The sequence below is a fragment of the Bombus vancouverensis genome, chromosome 9 (assembly GCF_051014615.1).
Source record: "Bombus vancouverensis nearcticus chromosome 9, iyBomVanc1_principal, whole genome shotgun sequence".
In the NCBI taxonomy this organism is placed as follows: Eukaryota; Metazoa; Arthropoda; class Insecta; order Hymenoptera; family Apidae; genus Bombus; species Bombus vancouverensis.
Window position 1 is genome coordinate 17,563,619 of NC_134919.1, and position 20,542 is coordinate 17,584,160.

General features: G+C 43.2%; 1 protein-coding gene across 16 annotated transcripts in view; it reads right to left on the reverse strand.

Annotated features, from left to right (window-relative positions):
• Positions 1-20,542, reverse strand: part of LOC117158801 (protein muscleblind) — a 401,892-nt gene that overhangs the window by 196,048 nt on the left and 185,302 nt on the right. Inside the window, exon 4 of one of the 16 annotated variants that reach the window (XM_076621775.1) lies at positions 14,611-14,676. The exons of the other annotated variants lie outside the window; for them this stretch is intronic. Within the exon in view, the coding sequence (XP_076477890.1) occupies positions 14,626-14,676 (51 nt within the window). The 3' untranslated portion in view covers positions 14,611-14,625. Of the gene's footprint in view, positions 1-14,610; positions 14,677-20,542 lie in introns of those variants that run through there. 16 annotated transcript variants of the gene reach the window in all.

A 20,542-nucleotide genomic window follows, 5' to 3' on the forward strand; every position in this document is an offset into this window, starting at 1 on the left:
ATTAGTCACGATCACGTATCGAAACTTCTCTAGTAGAATATCGAATGCGCGAATTTTCGATTCGACAGACTCGATGTGACGTAAATATTTCTAAAGATTTAGAAAGAAAAATTTCTAGAGCTCTAAAACGATAACGACGATTCATAAAATCTGGATAATAATTCGGTCGATAACGAATCGGGATAATTTAACGATAATATAGAATGGTTAAACATTCTATGACGATTTATGTGTTTACAAGCTCTTTCGCATAGCCAAGAAAATCGTAGAAAGTAGGAGGAGACGGGAGGTTCCGTTTTGAACTTGGTTTTCGTAACGTAACATGGAACACCGGCGCAAAAATAAAAACCATGTTCGAAGTAATATCCATTCACGAGATTAAACCACTACTTCCCAATTGCGTAAGACCCAGTTTTCGTACGATATCTAGAGTTCGTATATGTCTCTACGTTTGCCTTTACATTCGAAAACCTATCCAATTAATTTGTAACTCGTGCTGGAAATGGCGTCGTGTCTTTGCTATTCTTTGTACCGTCTTCCATCCTGGATTACGTTGGTTTATTTCGAAAATTCGTAAAAGCCCCAAAACGGCGTTCGATCTTAGACAGCTAATTTTGCTTTTTGTTTTCGGTTCCACTACCGTAGCGTATCTTGAAAAATATATTTTCAAAACCTGATCTAAATCTAGCCGAAACCATTTTTCTCGTCTAAATTTACGTAAAATCGAAGAATCGGTGAAAACCGACGCTTTTTTCACGAAGCATGTAGATCAGACGTTCTTCACACTTCGGCATATCCATTTTCCGCGCGTTAAACCGTACCCGTCAGTGCATCGATAAAAATTACAGTAGCCACACGACAGTGAGTGCGCTCGATGCCGGTAACCACAGTTCCAACGGCTCGTAGAGCACGACAATATGAGAATTTAATACCGTGTTCGCGGGCGCTGGTGAAATAACGCCGTAATAACTGGCTTGAACGGCAAATAGAAGTCGGCTGGTGGCACCCGTAGAGCTTCATCGAGTCGAACGACGACGAGGACAACCAAACGTTCTCCCTTGTATCGCTCGAATTTGGCCAAATGAAATTTCGTTAATTCACTCCCTTGTATCTGGCGCGGCGAGCACGATGCCGTGTAATTTCGCACGCACGTTTCTCAAGCAAATTGCGCGTATTATAACGTCCAGGAGACTGTTTAATTATCATTATCCTCTGCCGTGTTACGGCGACCGCCTCTTTTTCCATTAGCATATTGTGAAATTCTTCGAATACGGTATGGAGCGTATTATAGAGCCGCGGAGAGTGGGAAGTGCGAAGGAACGAATTGTTCGCGAATAACTCGAAATTGTTGTCCTGATAATATTGCGGTTTATGCGGAACAGACAGCGGAACAGAGTTTTCTAAATCGTTTTGAAAACATTTCAAGCGATGAATTTTATTTATCTATAGCGATTTCTACATTTGCGTACGTTTCATATCTGTACGTGTTAATTCGAATTAACTTTGCTTCTAGCCCGTATGTACATACCTATATTGAATAGAAAATATCTCATAGAAAATGTCAATCGCATTGATTTCAACCCTGCTCGGACATAATATAACAAATACGGTCCATCTCCCCTTATGTTTCTTTCACTACTCGTACAATATGTAATCAGGTTCGGTCGAAACTTTTACATAAACTGTAACTATTTCGGTATCATTGATTCGTTAAATTTCTAGTTCAAACAGTTATAGCTGTATTTTAATGGTTCGTTCGATATTGTCGATCCTTTATAGAGATTCTACACGAAGTTCAATGGTTATGTTTCCAAGAAATGGAAGAAAGGACGAAATATGGGGTTTCTCGAGGGAGAACGACAGGGAAGGATCGGTTACAGACTGTTACGCTTTACGGTGCATTCGCGAATCGGTCGTAACGGGCGCAGCTGATTAAATTCCGCGCGCTATAAGCCACAGCTGGAGGCCGATTAAAGATCTTCGTAAAAATGAATTCTCGCACGGGCGAAACTGCCGCTACTCCGCTCCAGCGAGATGTATGGAATTTATATTCTTGTACGGTTTGCTCGTACTTTTATATTTTTTCGGGACACGTTGGAAGCGACCGTTTCTTGCCATGCTCGAATAACTGGATTTCGAGTTTGAGGAATGTGTCGAAGAACGAAACGACGAGAGGTTATTTCGTTGGACAGAGAGAACCGAGATTGGCTAGGAAATCTTTCGAGAACGTGAAAAAGAATTCTGGTTCTACACGGTTAAAGGTTCGAATCTAATCTATCTTTACGCTCGAAGATATTATTTATATTCTTCGAAGTAATTACTAAATATTCAGTAATTACAAAATATTCATGTTTCGCGTCTGGATTCACGTTTACCTAAAATTATTATGTTTTTCCTCGAGGTACGACGCGTTTCAAGTCAAATGGCACGTGTACGAAGACGCTTTATTCGGAAATCGGGATATAAGGTGGTCGAGGAAAACTTAATCAAGTCGAGACGCGTAAAGAAAGCTTCTTTTCCTTCTGCGAAAGATAGGAAGCGTCCCGATGGCTCGTTAGAGCGCAAATCATCCAATCACGGCGGAAATTTCAATATTATAACGCGAAACACAACGCGTGTACGCGTGTTATTAACGATATTAATAAGTACACGAGACTACGTAGACCGAAGGGCCGGAAAAGGGACTCGGAGGATACTGGCCCGATGCCATGGAGAGGGAAACTCCGAGATTACGGTACTTATGGAAATTAAAACTGCTCCCCAACAAATATTGGCGCGGGGCGACTTACGAAACTCTGAAGTTTAATCTTGAATTTGATTAAGCTTGTTCGTTTGCTCGTTCGCGTCCCTCTCCCCTTCCCAATGGGCGGAAAAGCGCCGCCACTCTCGTCTTTTAGCCGCGTTTCGCAATTAACTGACCGTGCCTGACATTGGTCCCTAATAAAGCGAATACGTTTCGTCCATGGCTCGTCAATTGGACGATCGACCGACCTTGCGTTTCATCGTGAATTACTCTACGATACTCGAGATAAAATGTTTGTATAACGTTCGTTCTGAATATATGGGCAACGGAAAATTATCGAAGTTTCGCTAATTAATCGAAGGTACTAATTACATTCGGACTAAAATCAACCTGACTGGAACTGATTCGTCCTTAACTATTAATTCTATAGTTATGCAAGTTCTTGGTTAAGAAACAACTTGGTTAACGGGTTAAAGCAGATCGAGGCTCACTCCAAGAGATTAAGAGGATCGCGTATATCGTTTCAATGGACGAGCAACGATTCCACAAGCGAGTACCGCCCTTTTTCCTCTCGCAACGGAAGTGGCGGAGGCGGAACAAGAGCGCGTTAATAATCCGTGAGGATTGGCGCGATGAGCGGGTAACAGTAGCTGAAATTATCCGAAATTTCGCAGGAATTGGTAGCGGAAGGGCGGTCCTCTGGCGCGCAGGAGCGAAATGGTCGCGGAGGGAAAGAGAAGAGCAGTGCATAATTTCGGTTCTCGCGCGACAAAACATCGCGGTCGACCCTTTGCGTAATTGGCGTCACACTGGTGTTTATGGCGCCACAACGAACCATGCGGCGGGCATTACGTGCACCCACAGCCACGCACACACCGCCACACCGTATACGCACGAGTATTCCGGTGTAACGTCCCGGTACAAGTAACGTTACGCTAGATAGGGTAGCGCACGAGGACGCGCGCGCGCTCGCTTCGCTGATATACCGTCGTTTTCCGCTCCATTCGTGTATTTACGCGCGTGCAGACGTTTCTGCACGGCCGACGGAACAAACACGGGAAACGCGACACGGCTGGTCACGCGGTTCACGCGAATACCGCGGAGCTACGCGACACCGCAAAACTGAAACTCCTCCCTCTGGCGTCGAACCGCTGCCATCGGACTCAGGTAACGCGGAGTACCCTCGGTTAACGAGTTCCCGACAAACGCCTCTACATCGTTTTCGAGGCTTCTGTTTATTACCACCGTAATTATATAAGTTTTATTCGTATTTGATCCAGTAACGAGTAAAATGTTCCTTCGTCCGATAATAGAAATCTATAAAGTGATTATTTAGCACTCGTGACACCAGTCATAAACAACCGATCGCAGATAATAATAAGCGGACGCGATACATTCTACCAGGCATCGACCACAGACTCGCATAAAGCCCTCGATGACTCTTGGAATCGCGATTCGTACGCGAGATACGTACAATCAATGTTTGCAGACGTTCACCATACTCGCAGCTGCTCGAGCAACACGTGTGCAGCTGCATCGTGGCATCTCATAACGCGGTCGCTTCTCCACCATCCGCTACCCCCGGAGTCGAGCGAACGTAAAACCAAGAAAAAGAAGCGCAACCGGCAGGAAAATAGGGACAACGGAGATTCATATGCACGGTAGAACGAGGAAACTCGAACGAGGGAAATGAGGGAAAGGCAAGTGCAAGAGAGAGAGAGAGAGAGAGAGAGAGAGAGAGAGAGAGGGAGAGAGAGAGAAGGAGGAAGAGAGAGAGAGCGTTCAAACACTGATAAGAGACTCAATTATCGAACTATCACAGGGAGGCTCGTTCCGTTTGCATTTCCAATTATTTGCTGGGAAACGGTCTGCCAATACCGGGTACTCTCGATAACGCTGCCCTCTCGCTTCTCGAGCTGCCTCCGCTAACGGCTTTCCACAACCTCTCCTTCATTCTGTCTCTTTTCTGTTTTTCCCAGAGCCACTATGCTCGTCTCGCTCCTCGTGACAGACCATTTGACTTGCTCGCGCCGCGATTCGCGAGTCGCTCGCATCATCCCACCCCTAACTTGTCCTCCTTCGATACGGATACCATCGTCCACGGAAAATGCCGTATAATTACGTAAATCGGATTAACGATTTATAATCGTCCGCGTCATGGGAGATTAATTGGACAAATTCCTCGTTTGATGATTTCGGGTTTCCAACGAGGTGACGCGTTTCGACGAGGTTTATGATTTCGGACTTTTGACATTTTGGCGGGTTTAACGCCTTCAGCGGCGAACGTACGATCCGGGGACCGAGCTTTCTCGAGCGATAATTTCTCCAAATTTATCAAAATTAGATCCACGGTATTAAAATATTCGCTTATTGCGAACGAACGGAACAACTTTCAATTTGGTAATTTACTAACAACTTCGGCATTTTAAAGTTCGTCGCTGTATACATACTTACAGGAATCGTGAATTTGGTAACACGATGGAACGTATTAATACTTGAATTTGCGGCTATTATCATGTTATTCAAATTTAATATGAAATTAACCAATTTGATTATTTGTGATTAATGCAAATTGCGGTTTGAAATTCACGTTCCATAGTGAATTATTGGAAATAATTTGAGAAACAAACTGTGCGTGATATATGTATAACACATTTCGATAGATACGTAACAGTATATCCTTCAAATATTCTTTCCTCGTTTCTAATTACAATATAATTATTATTCAACACGAACAATTATCGTGCCCTCATTATGCAAAGCCGTGACATTTAATTTTAAACGTTATTAACAATAAAACATCCCATCCAAATGGCTCAAATCTATCAGATATAATGATTTTCATTCGTCGTCTCTCCGTTTAACAATGGAAATTCTCAATAATAGAATTTGCGACGTTAGGAACCTTTCAAATTCAATTTTTCCTCGTTCAAAGTAATACAGAAACCTTTATTAAATCTCTTCCAGATCGCAATCGACGAGTTCTTACGAATACGAACGCTTGTCGGAGCACGTACATACGTCCGTACAACGCATAAACTGAATTATTTCCAAGTGTATTCTTATCGTACTCGATAACTCTACTCGTGAATACGTAATCGCGAAGCAAAATTTTGGAATTAGTCTGGATCAATGAGAGCATAATATCGAACTTGATCACATTAGGAGTGTTCGGTGGCTCCTTGGACATCTGAAATTTACAATTTACCATTTTCCCTTCGGTCTTCTAAAAGTCTAGCCAAGGAAAAGTTCTCCTTCTTCGAACGATAATCTCCATCCTCCGGGCCAGGATTAACGACTTATAGCGTCCCGATTAGTTTTCCGAACTCATAATTTAAGAACGCTTCTCCCATCGCGAGATTCTGTCAGGTAAAAGATCTTCTCTCGTGTTTCCATTTGGCATTAACGTCCTTAATCGATATTATCGGACGATAATATAGGATATCGGGTGTAACAGATTTGTCGTGCGGAAACATCGTGGAAACGTAATCGAGACAGTCGTTTTATCGTGAATCTTGGAACGCTGACAAACGCGGCCAAACCAGCCAAACGGGATATTTTCGAAGCGTGACACCTGATACCGAATATTCGAACGACGGGGAGGAGGTTCGATGAAGAAGAGCGAATGATCTTTGAAACGCAAATCGGGACATGTCTCGGCCCTTTGATTCGCCAGTCCCGTGACACGCGTGATTTATGCTCGTTTCTATTTACTGGCTGATATTTGAACTCGTTCGTATTAGAGGAGATCGATGTAGAAATGCGAGGAAATGTTTGTAGAAAATGGGAATAAAAGTTCTTTGACAAGAGAAGACCAACGATTAGACGACGAACCATATAAACGATTATAAGTAAAAGTATGTAGTAAGCTACTAGATTTCCACGTAAAAGAATTAATAGCTTTGACATTGTACAAATTACCATACCTCAAGACTCGTGATAGAATTATCTAAAGCGTGCTCTATTAAACATAACGTTTCTTCGAGTTTCGCAACAAAAGTTACAAGCTGACTCGCGTTTTACGACGAAACTTGAAACTCGAACAATTACGAATGGACGTATATTCGTATATATCGACAAATATAAGTGATTAAGAGCGATTTCAGTTAATAAAAAGACACTAGACGATGCAAAGTTGTTTGTAAACGCCCCATATTTTTCTAAAATCGTTCGCGCGAAGACCAAGCGGATCGATTCATACGTTCTTCGTCAACCCTGACGTTTCTCGATAAAGCTCGTTTTTGTTGACCAATTCGACAGTTTTTTACTCCGATTCCGTCGCTTTGAGAGCGCGTCATTAATTTCACCGATTGTCAGATCTGCTGTGTAAAAGGACAGAGAGAAAGGCAGAGAGAGAGAGAAATAGGGAAGGGATAGTGAGAACGGTAAAGAGACCGATTGGCACGGATACGCTGATCATCCTCGATATACGAACTCTTCCTACCCACACCCAACCCCACTAAAGGGGAGATGACTGTGAAATTCGCGTTTATCCGTCGACGACGACCCGTAAACTGGACCGAATCGATACGAACAGATCGACTTCTCGCGTGCTATGGAAATATCAACTTTCAAACGGTAAGATATCAAAAGTCTAAGTTGATGCATTTTTTAAATTCATAGGTTCCATGGAACACGTAGCGATTCCAAACTTTTGCCTTCGCAAGTACATACGTTTTATCTCCCTGAATACAAAAGTTCTACGTCGAAACGACTGGACCTCGAGTTTCAAACGTAATGTTGTAAAAAAAGTCGAGAACCATCTTTCATCCTCATTAAGGTCACTATATATGTATGTACATCCGCACAGCAGATTGCCAAGCAGATTGCCAAAGAAACCGTCGTGTCCACTTATCGCGAAATATCGATCGCTCGCTGATCGTTTCGCGTTACGATCGTTCGAACCGAAACGTGAATGGGTTGGCGGATGGAAGGTCGATGGAACAGGAGGGTTGACGAAAGGGGGATGCTACGTTGGCCGTTTGAATATCGGTCCTCGTGCATGTCACCACCGCGTCAAAGTGATTTTTATGCGGATGAGTCAGGATCTTTATTCGAGAGGGCACGCGGAAATGGATTCACGAGGCTACACGCGCAGATTTAATACGCAATAACGAATCTGCTGTCGTGCTTGGAGGCAGGAAGAATCGGTTGACAAATTTCGCGTTCACCCCAGTCCCCGTGAAATCGAACAGGCTCCGCGGCGGCCTGCTGTAAATTCGCGTTTGATGTCAGTCCGCGTCAGTTCGCATGATTAATGTCCCGTGGCCCCGTGGAGCACGGAGGGACGCGACGACGCGACACCGACGACTTCTCGTCCAGAGCCATCACTGCCTCCTCCGGCCACGCGAGGCCGCCGCCACGGCATGGCTTTCCCCTCCGCGAATTTTAATCACCTCCGAGCGGACACGCGGGAGAACGTGGCAGAAAAGAGCACGATGGATTTCGCGGCGACTGATGCGCCGCTTTATTTCGTTAACGTTTCAATCGATCATCGTACACCCATGGGATCGAGCCGCCGCACTCTGTTCCCTTGTCTCCCCTTTCTGCTTCCAAGTTTCGTCCTCGTTTCGCGTTATTCTTCGTCTCTTTCCTTCTCTCTTTTTTTTTGCCGGCGGGTGGTTGCCGAAAATGGCGGTGGTTCGGTTGCAAGTAAATTTTACGCAGATCGGCCGTTGTATCGTCGACGAGGTCGGGAGTGAAAAGGCAGGGATCTTCGGTCATCGCGCGAAAGTACAAATTTTCGAAAAACGTTGCCTTTCTCTAATTTAAATCAACTCGATGACGCGTCAAAAACGAAAGATTCGTTTTATGAAAGGTTGACACATTTAATTACGCATGATCTTGTAGCTACGTGTTAGCGGCGACTTCTCTCTAGGGGAGACGAGGTCGCTGCCGAGGAACGCGTGCACCGAGACGATGACTCGGGGTCACTCGGGGTCACTCGGGCTCACGATGCTCCGATGGCGATAAGAGTTTTCTAGAAGGATTTTGGCCACGGAATGAGCAGGATGACGAATTCCCCGGCAAGAAGGTCGAGTCGAAAAAAACTTAGCACTTATGCCAGAACCTTCGTGAGATCGAGAAATTCTTATCTGTATTATCTAACGCGTAACGATGCTCTTTCGAGTGTAACGTCTCAGAGCAAAGTGAACAGATTTGGAAGAAATTACACGCGCCGTTTTGAACATCTTGCGTATTTTTAAAACGGGATTAAACGCGATAGCGTAAGACCAATTAGTCACTTCACCGCCGAAGCTCTTAAAAATCTTGATGTTTTAAGGCACAAGATCTTTCCAAAACGCTCGAAACTTTCCAGACTTCTGGGACATTGAAGTTCGTTAAGCCTATTGAATCTTGCAAAATTTTTCAACACCTCCGGGAACTTTTAATTTCGAATCACGTTTGAAGCAATTTGAACTTTCTCCTCGACCAAAGAGTATGGAAAAGTTTGCAAGAAAATTGAGTGGCTATTACCGCGAACGCATGTTTTCGAGTAACTATCGCTATTATAACTGCTATTCAATACACAAACACTTCAACGAGTTTCAAAAGCTTCTAATTTTCAACGAATCAGAAAAATCAAATGAATGAATAAAATACCGTCGTTGTAATATGTAACATATATTTATAATATTGTGCTTTATTAACTAATAACAACTTGTTTAATAACTCCTCCATCGATTTTGTAAATTTCCATCTCTCTCTCTCTCTCTCTCTCTCTCTCTCTCTCTCTCTCTTTCCTACCATACAAAAGCACTCTTGAAACCTCTTGAAAAGAAAAAATTAAACATTCCTTTTACCACCCTCTCTAAAACAAGACAATTTAAGCCCTCCAGTTTGCCGTTTAAACAGGATCACAGTCAGATTTGGATAGTCGCGTAACGTGGGATCGTGCAAAAGCTATAACGCGAAGAACTATCCGACCGCAATCTCAAATTCCGAATTTGTTAAAATTTCGCGTTTTGTCCAACTCGAACTTTACATATAGGTTGCGAAGAAGGTTTGAGAGGCGGTACGTTGAGGAAGTCGGTCGAGCCTGCTACGTTGTATTTTTCCCGGCAAATATCAACTTTGCTTCCGTGGTGGGCAATTTCGCGTCGATAACGCGCGAGAAAATAGGAGATTGGAAAACGCGAAGCTCGCGTTGGCGCGGCCTCGGTGACCAACGAAACCGGAACGACGATTTTATGAACGATCGACACAACCATCCGAGTTATTTTTCTTGCGCGCCGCAATTTCAACCACGTCGCGTGGAAAATACCGAAGTCGGCTTGAGATACGAGAGAATCAAAAGCCTGAACGTTCAGTAATTAGCTTCGTTTCGCGTTTATCGCGAAATTCGGGCGTATTGTCGGCGAAACAGACCAATTCGTAGCGGCAAACGCGATATCGCCGTAAAACTTTCCTCTCCCTGTGTTCGGTCTGTAACAACGACCAACGCAGTTCGTAATTTGTAGGCCGAAGAAAGCGGAATAGATGGAGGAAATGTCGAATCGGAACGGCACGACGAGGGGGATGGTAATAAGAGTCCGACTAATCTCAGTTAAGAAGAGCAAATAATCAACCGGAGTGAATGACTGGCAATTTAATCAGACGTTGGCCAAGATTTTGAATTAAACCTCTACCGCAGCTGGTGGCCATTTAATCTGGATAGTAAATTCAGCAACTCCACTGGCTGCTAATTCGCGAGAAAAATTCGTTTTACATTAAACAATCTCCCTCGGTAAGAGGGAAAGACGCGTTTTGTTCATCTTTCTTCCGTGAAACATAATGGTTCGGCGACGATATCCAAAATTGGCTTATAAACCGTACGCTGGCGTTTTCATGTTTTCATTCGGGAGTACGCAGACACGCATGGTTAAATGCAAGTTACGTTCTTCCGTTATAGCGAAGAAATATGTTTGCTGCTTTTAAAAAGAAGATGAGTCGAGGGAGCATAGTTGGTACGGGAATACTAAGACGAATACTATAGTTAATTCAAAAACATTAAGAACAACGCGATATTCCAAAGTTTTAAAAGACGCACAAACGAAATACGCCATTAGACTAGGTTAAATCAAAGTTCACATACGCACTTAATACCGTAGCTCTTTATCGACACGTAGCACGTCTAGCGCGTTAGGGCTTCCAAAGCATCGGATAACTTACTACGGTATCTTGCAAACCACCTAATTATTTTAAACAAGCCTGTTATCACGTTTCTTTTAAAAGTTATCAGGAAGTATTGCCAGGAATTTAAGTCAACGAAACGTACATTCCACCTTAAATAATTCAAATAAAATAAACGTTACGATCAAATAAAAATTGATCGAATTGAAAAATAATGCGATAGCGACTGATAGATAATATCCACTGTTAACGAAGCAGAGTTCCGAATAAAGGTTTACTTTTCGCTCTCAGTAACACGTCTTTCCTGTGAATTTCATGCTAAATGGAGGACCTCGTCGTTGCTGAACGTTGGACCGTCATTTGTCAATATTATGGCGTACGACCAAACGAAAACGAAGACGGACTGGCAAAAGGCGCGCAATTATCACCGACTTTCGCGTTGGCCAGCGTTTGCCAAGAAGGACCAACGTCCACCGCGTTCACAGCACAGCCATCGAGGACGCGGTGGAATTTTCTAAGATCGTAAACAATCGCTGCTCGTTACTAGGCACGGTAACTCGATAGCCGGTCCCTTAATGAGCGTTTTCAGCGCGCTGCTAAAGAAGTATTTGCACAAAACTGCGCAGCTAATCGGAGCCTAATTAAATAAGGGAGGGACCGGTCGGTACCTGGTAAGAATGAAAAACAAACGAGTAACTGAGTAAATAGCCGTTAACGAAGCGTTTGTTTGCTACGAAATTACGACCAGGAAATCGATATTTTCTATCTTGGAACGATTAAAACGGACCGATTACCGCTCTAACGGCAGACAATTCTTCCGGGTGTCGAGGACGAATATCTTTAGCGATCGTTAAGCTAATATTCTGCTTCTGATTCGGACGATGCGGCAGAATGTTTTCTACTAATAATACAATTCAACTGCTTGTCTGACGATGCGCGTTAAATTCATGGTATAGACGACGATTCAACTGCGATAAATATTTCGTTTGTTCGTAAATCCTCAAACACCAATGACCGATGCTTTTAAATTTTTCGTCGTTGCTCTACCAATTTGATCTTCGATGCTCGACGCGATCGAGCCACTTGTTCAAACCTATCGCAGTTGAAAATTTCTCTTTTAAAATTCCGCGTCCATCGAGAAATCCAAGAAGACGCATTAAAGTCTCGCAAAAGTTAACGATTTCTTCCAAAGAACTAGCCCAAATAAAACTAAGAAAAAAAGAAAAAAAGAAAGGAAAGAGAAAGAGAACGAAGCCTCCAGGTACGCGTAGCGTAGGCTGGCCCCTGCAAAAATAATGACCGCGCGATTTTTAAGAAGGTCGTGGGAAAAGGGACGGCTGAACGGTCACGAATCGCGTTATCTCATTCTATCGGTGGCCGCCCCTTCGAACCTCGAAGGCCAGAGAGAGCCTCGGTACTGAACCTTCCCAAATTAGGCGCCGAATTCTCACCCGACCGGCACCTCGCTGCCCTTTCTGCTCCCGTGCACGTGGAGCAGAGTCAACGGCCCGTTATCGCGGTCGGAGATCGAGAGGCAGGCATTGCCCAGCCGAGACCACCTACGCTTCCCACGGCTCAGCCGAGCAACACGAGGACGAGACGAAGAAACCGAACACGGAGAAGGATATGCACGAGCATTCGCGTGTTTCACGCTGAGATCGGCCAACCAGCGTTGCACGTCTTTTCGTCGAAAGGTGAGAACCGATTGTTTGACTACTGCCACTGACTACCTCCTCTTCGACCTGCTCTTCCTGATCCTGCTCTTCGACTACAACGCATATGTAGGATCAAGGAAACTAGACAACGAACAAGCTACGAATCCGAAGAGATTAATCGTAAACCTAAAATTTCTAGCGAAAGTGTATATAGAACGTATAAGTCACGAGAAATAAAACACCCGAGTAAATTTAAGTATTAAAATTATACTATTTCAAGATTATTTTCTCAAGAGGTTTCAGGGTATTTGGAGCTTCTTTCTTTCTAGCGATCCTATATATTTTTATCTCGTTGCGTCGAAGCTGATGTCAAGAGAAATTCATTGCCTTGGTATGCTGTAACTTTGAAACAGGTCATTGGATCGCAATCATAGGACGACGTGTCACAAAAATACAAAAATACGATAATGCCGATTTAATTTCGAAAAAGGGAATAATTTGCCGGAAGTACTAATTCGGAACAGTATCCAGCGAAAGGCAGTGGAAGAAGTAAGAAGTAAGCGGTAGGGAAGAGCATCGAAAGTCAGGCCGCGGCATAGAGCGAAAAACGATCTTCGTGTATCGGTAGGTGACTCGGCAGTCCCAGCACGCTCGTTCGTGTTCGCTCGAGAAATCACGAAGGCCACGGTATATACGAAACCAAGGCAAGAGTGGCAAACAAAAGGAAAGAAACGAGTTTATCGCGCAACGTCGCTCGCGGGAACGAGGAAAATATAATTCGACTTGACGCGGGATAACCATACATACGTTAGCCTGGCGCGTCGCGTGCACCCCGAATAGAAAGTTAACTCGAGTCCTGTCCAATTTGAAAACATGCCCGACTGTGCGCTGGCAATCAAGTTACCTGGCCACTGGTGGAACGCCAGCTGGATCAAAGACAAAAGGAGAATCTTGTTAAGTGGACGACGTAAGAAAAACACGAGTGACGTAGCTAAGAGCGAATCGCGAACGCAGTTTTCGATATTGCAGAGCTTTGATAAATGAACTTTAATTGAGAATTAATCTAAATCGTCTATAGGAAGATTTGAGATTTTAGATACTCTACAAGGTAGTTGAAAATAGTACGAAACTCGAATAGTGACGAATTTGACATAAGCAACCCACGAAAAAGAAAACGCAATTAATTAGTGATAGACAGCACTATGACTCGAAATAATTAGCCTTCGATTAACGCAGGGTCTATATCTAGAATTTCATAGCATTCCACTGTATTATTTTGCAAATATAAATCATACAATACACTGACGATGACACACTGACATTACGATCACGACAGCTGACCAAATAAAGGTATTGTTATAATTGGGAACATTCGTGCGAGGGCGGCGTTACCATGAATTTTTCCCGAAACGATAGTCAGAGACAGGCACCAGGTTCACCCGACAATGTACGTGAGCATATGCATCGTAACAAGAGGCAACCGGTGTGATTTGTGACCGACCAAACTGCTTCACCGCGATGCCCGTCATTCCGTGATGCATCGTTGCGGCACGCGTCTGATGACGCAGCTACTACGCCTACTACGCTTACCGCGGTCGTCTATTCGCGCGACACCGAGCAAGCGAGTAACCTCGCGAGTTCCAACGAAGGCACGCTTCTCGGAAACGTAGCTAACGAAACGGAGAATCTGACGGCACATTCGTAAACAGGACACGACGATATAAGTTCATTTGTGTTCAAACGCTGAGTAGTTAATTCCTCCGATTGTTTCTAAGAAGATCCAGCTTTCGAAGAAGATGAACAATTAATAATCATGTTCTGGTATTCGTAACTCGATTTAGATTTCATTGGAAGAATCCTGAGATGAATAGAGCTTTCTTGACGAAAAGTCGGTCGCAATTACATTCTATCGTTTACGTTGTCAGCGTAGAAAAATTGTGCCGATCCAGCAATATTAAAACAGAAGCATCGAGTTCAGATTCTCGTATCGTTATAAAACTATTGTTCGAACCAGATTCGAATCTGTCCCTCCACCGTACTCTGTACTATCCGAACATTCTATTATTCAATGCGATATTCTTCTATTAGATAAGACAGCGTGGTTTGACTTACCAATCACGCGAAGATGTCGAGCGCCATTAAGATTACGTTTTCGGATTCGCTTACCTGAAACAAAAATATTTCATAATTAGAGTTAGCTCGCGATACACATACATCGGCGCATGTCCGATCTTACAAATACGATGGAAGAAAAATAAATAAAGCCGATAACGAAATTAACAGCAGCCAAGATAAATGGTATTTGATTTGCATAACAGATACAAATATGAAGTATCTTTAAAAACATATTGATCCTAAATATAACTCTGACAGCAGCTACTGCTCTGTTACACTATACTTATAGCGAAACGAAGAAAATTTGGACCTTGACCGCTAACGCGTTAATTGTCACGAACAACACCGACGATTGGCGTTAGAATTGCGATGCCATAGGTATCGTCGATGATTTGCAATGCCGCGATTAACTGGCACATCTACATGCATCGTATCATAAAACGTATATTAAAACGTATACGTGTATTTCCATACGTGTAACGAAAAAGCGGCAACACTTCTCTGTGTTAAGATCGAAAGAGTGACAACTCGTACGTTGAGATACATACAGGTGCGCTCAGTGATCGACAACATCGTGTCTGATCGCGAGCTAGAGTCTCTTAACAACGGAAAATTTCGCATTGCGCGCACGTAGGAATCCCAGGTGTGTACGCAGAAACACGCTGGTGGATCCCAGGTTAGCGTGTCCCACTATTTTGTATGTTACAGGATTAAAGAGCGAGCGGTCGCACGACCTGTTCGATCCATTCGATGCATTTTATGTGACGCGTGCTTCTTCGAAAACACCGATCCGTTAACCGGAAATACGCGAACCGCGGAGCGCTCCGCGATGCTTGGGATACTTACACGAATTTCGAGTATCGACTGGCATCGTGTACACTAGGGAATTTGTAATGCGTCGACCGTAAGAGGATTGCCAGTGTCCTGAATCCCATGTTAATAGGAATCGGGAATTCCTCCATTTCCGTTTCACCTTTCACCGTGGTTATCGTCAATTTGTAATGTTTGATCGATGCGTTCGATCGGAACAGTATCGTTACGACGTCGTTATTAAGCTCTCGAGTAACGTTTCTGGCTTGTACCGAAAGCTCGTGTCAATACCTCATAGGTAACTTCGAACTTTAAGTATCTTGAAACGAATAAAAATCAGTAGCCTATATGTATTTCACGTGCAGGCAAGTTTATAGCAATATTATGCTTTTACGAGTGTATTAAAAAATGTCGTGAATAGATAGGTCTGTCAGAAGCCAAGCCGGTCGATTCCACTTCTGCGATCGACGTACATAATGATAAATTCCAAGGTACATTTAAAAAACAGTGCTAGTAAAATTTGTTATAAAGCAGTCTCGTTACTTATCGAACGAACCAAGGAGATGGATTTTTTTGGAGCAGAAGCGGGATAAAAGCAAATGACTTTGGGAGATTGCTGATTACATTAGGAACAACCAGAAATAACAGCGTAGAAATAGAAGAAAGATGAAAAGAAGAAGACAAAAAACTAAGACGGAATATACAGATATACAATCGTATTAAAGGAATAAAAAGGGAATTTACTATCGCTTTAAGCAATCCAAAAAATAGAAAGGGATAGGTACTGTTCGTCGTTTACGTAACTTGGTGAAGCTGTGACTTCAACTTTTACCTTTACGAAGCACCTTGTACAAAAACAATGATGGATCGTTGGAAATAACAACGAACGTGCTAGAAAGTATCCATTAACTGTATATATCACGGAAATGATTTTTCTCGTATCAGAAACAACCAACTAGACTAACAAGTAGGCAATTCAGGACACCTGAATGTTTATGTGACTATATCTGAATAAAACATCCGCTTCTACGATAAGTTACCGCCGCAAAACAACTGCTAAACAGCCGTTTTTAATGCGTATTGCAGATCGATTATCAACCGTTTAATCTCTGTCCGTGTTACGTTAACATCGAGAACTAGTTATACAGTTGACCGAATTAAAGCAGGGACGGACACATCCGAGTTGATTCACATTTTCAAATTTATTCCCTGCAGCTTTTAGATCCTATATTTCGATTTACAAGAAAGAGATTTACGCGAATTAGGACAAAGAATTACAAGCAAATTAGTGTTTTGACAGATGCGACTAAGCAGAGATTTCTTTCACCTATTAAATATCACGAGCGCTTTACTTCGAACATTTTCCATATTTTTGCACGATATACGCGATGTATACTTTTGTATCTTTAAACTTTCTAGAAAGGTATAGACACGACGGGCTAGGAATAATCGTTGGCCGTGTGCCGAACTCGAGCTGACAGAGAGGACTTGAACACGAGAATCGAGACAGGGTCGTTTCGACTAAACAGGAAACTGTCTTCGTAGTACAAGGCAAACCGCAACTTTTCACCCGTATATCCTGCACGGCATTTTGATCGAAGGTCGTGATCACCAACTTCTCTGCCGCTTTAACAGCCATTCGCGAGGGAAAAAAAGAAATTGCCAAGTCGTCGTGATTACCCGCATGGGGTATACGAGGACTGCAAGAAAACACAATATCGTCCTGGGGCTATACACGAGTGCTTGTATACAGCCTTAATGGATGAAACGATATCGTGAGCCCACCCTGGACATATATTCCCCGAGACTAACGTTTCCACGCAATACCTCTCTTTCCCTTTCAATCTTCGCCTTCGAATTTCGAAGGAGATTTCCTCCTCTGCTCCTTTTTTAACTTTTACGTGATCGTACTTATATTTTCGGTGGAAGCTGTGACATCGAACGGCCAGCGTTATACATTTTACGTGCAAATTTGTTTCAAGGAAAATATGGTTCGGGTTTGGTCATCGTTTAACGAATATAAGAAAATAATTATAATTATGAAATTTATTCAGAGATATTAATCGCAGTAATATATTAATCGTTTTCCTAGATTTTTTATATGCGATAGATTCCCTAATCTATTGGACTTTTAAGTTATTTGGTAATACAAATTTATGTTCAATATGTTGAAAAGATATTAGACTGGATTTACTACATTGTATTATGAATTCCGTCTTGCAGTCACCGATAGCTGTACCGTACAGTTACGACGAAAACAATTAATTCGATTTAACAGATCCAAGTCTTAAATACAAAGATCTCTCGCGAAATTTCGGACACTTTGCTTAAAACCACAACTTCGTGAATGACAACATCGCCGATAATAAAGGGTGGAGAGTTTGGAAATATCCGAAAAACCGCGTGTTGTTGAAACATCAAGCTCGTCCAACGTAAACCATGTTCGCGAAATTCAGCAACCGTGACGCACTATCGTGGTTTCGTATCGATTTTCGCGTCACGGAAAATGCAGACGCACGTGCGACGTTTCCAACAAGGATTGTCTTCGTGAAGCAGGGAGAGAGAGAGAGAGAGAGAGAGAGAGAAAGAGAGAGACAGTAAAGGAACAAGGCTGGCAGAATCGATGCAAGCAGCGCGAATGATAATGGAGAAATTGCGCCGGAGAAAGCAGACGGATGAACGGAACGGACACACTGACAAGTCCGGGCGTGATCATCGTATTGTTCGATACCTCAATTTTCCGTACTGTCTCGTTCACCGCGCACTCTAATTACCCTCGAGGCTTACCCCGTGGTTTTAACATCGATATACACGTGTGTGTGCGGCTTCGCCGAGAGAAACGGAGAATCAGAGAGAGAGAGAGAGAGAGAGAGAAGGGGGGACAGAGAGAGAGAGAGAGAGAGAGAGACGGTAGCGAGGTACACGCGAGGATGAGAGGAGGGTAGAGAACGAGCATACGAGGGCACGATGAGATAAGGTCAGGCGTAAATGGCAAATTTCACGGGAAATTTATGACGTTTCACGGTGGAGAGTAATTATCGTCAGATACACGATCGTTAACGGTTTATGAACTTCCGAAAGGGGTCAATGCCGTCAACGTAGACGCCCCCTGTTCTCGTGTGATCTATGGAAAAGGTGGAGAACGAACGAGTGTCGGAGCTGCAAAATAAAAGAAAACGTACACGCTCTTCTGAAACTCGCTTTCGTGATTTAGCGTTACGAAAATTTTTTAATGGAATTACATATGTATTGCAAAACTCGTACGTTTCTGGGCGAATATCTGCGTTAGTTGAGACGATACAAAAGTATTTCGTATGTACGTAATTGGAATGCTGTGAAAGATGGAAACAACTATAACTCGGAAATGAAAATGGTTAGTTCAAGATTATATTTTGAAAAGGAAGAGTTCAAAGGAAGTAAGAACGATCGTAATTCTTCGGATAAAGGCGACATTCTCGATAAATTGGTAGATCTTCGAAGGAACGAGCGCATTTTTACGTGGCGACCGACCACGCTCGTTCCCCCGTCGCGTTATTAATTCTGTCGACTCTCTTACGTCACGTATCGATTCCGTACACGGAAAGACTCTCTTCCCTATCCAGTCTCCTTTACCCTGGCTGAGAGCAGGACGATGATAACCTGGCGAAAGTGGATAATGCGAAGATTGAGTTCAACTCGACTTACGTCCGCCGGAACTATTTGAAAACTACTTCGAACTGTCAGATTAACTGAAAGTATGTAGCGGTGGGATTTTGCCCCGCGGGGACCGGTGCATTATTCATGGGGTAAGCATTACGAATCTTTCCCCGAGAATAATGCAAGGACGTCCGCGTAGCGACCAGATTAACGGGAAACTTATTGCGCTCGGGCGAAAATGATAATTTTTCGTCGACGAGAAAACGTTTTCCCTTTCCCGTCTGTGACCGGTGTTTTGCCGACGTCGCCGACATGTAAATCCGTTGGAAGAGCATTTACGCGCTAGATTCCATGGAAATCGAGACATTTTTGTGGAATGGAGAAGGATAAAGTGTAGGTTCGAAAGAAATATCGTTACCGTTCCGTCCTAGGACACGCGAAAGAACGCGCCAGGCCTTTCTTGCCAAAGCTTATAACACGATCGCGGTGCAGGGCTATTTTTGAATAGAAATCTTAGAATATCAGCGCATATAATTTAAATAATGAAATTTCAGAAGTTTCCCCAAGATGCAAATAAGACAGAAGACCCATGGAACGCAGGGCAAACGAACGATCGAGCGCCGAAAAAGCGAAAACCTAGATGTACTAAACGAGTACGCGTTAAAAGGAACAAAAGATAGCGGAAACAAGTGCACGAAGAGTAAAGTACAGAGAGAATACGTAACGAGGGCGAGAGCCGGGCAGATTTTTAAAAACTACATATAGCTGCGCTTCTAACCGCTTTTTAACGAGATCGAAAATAAATTGCTCGGTAAACCAGTAACCGAACACATCGTCTGATAACGTAACGTTAAGCATCGGATAACTAATCTCCTTGGAAATACAAATTGATCTATCCGCAACGGATGACGTACTGATATGTCAAAGCCCTACTGGCCATTGTCACGGATGACTTATCGTATCGATGATTGCTCCTAACGTAAATGCATTAATTATTTGCTCTCGAAGCAAAACTGGTTCAATGAGACAGAGTGGTTTGGCGAATTAGTGCCGTTCTGAGATTGCAATTAGGCTATCTTGAGTCTTGAAACGTAGCTAATTTCCCTCTCGAGCGGAAAAGGTTGGAGAAGAAGGTGGTTCTATAAACTTGAATTTACCAATGACGCGTCAAATATGGAAGCCACTAGAAAGGAACGATGGGTGTAGCAAAAGGAATTTTTAAAGCGCTAAGGAGTTAACGTCCTTGTGAAAAATAGCCGTTGATTAACCCCCTAGTCTTGCAGTGTTTAGCTACGTTAAACTTATATCGTTGTGTTTCGGGGTGAAACGATTATTCAATCCTCGTTAAGATGTTAATTCTACTAATCTTAAGTTGTAAGCTGTCGCGTCGAATGAGTTAAATTCCAAGATCACCGCGCCGAGAAACTTGAAACTCCTGAAAACGATCAGACTAATTTCCAAGAACTTTTAT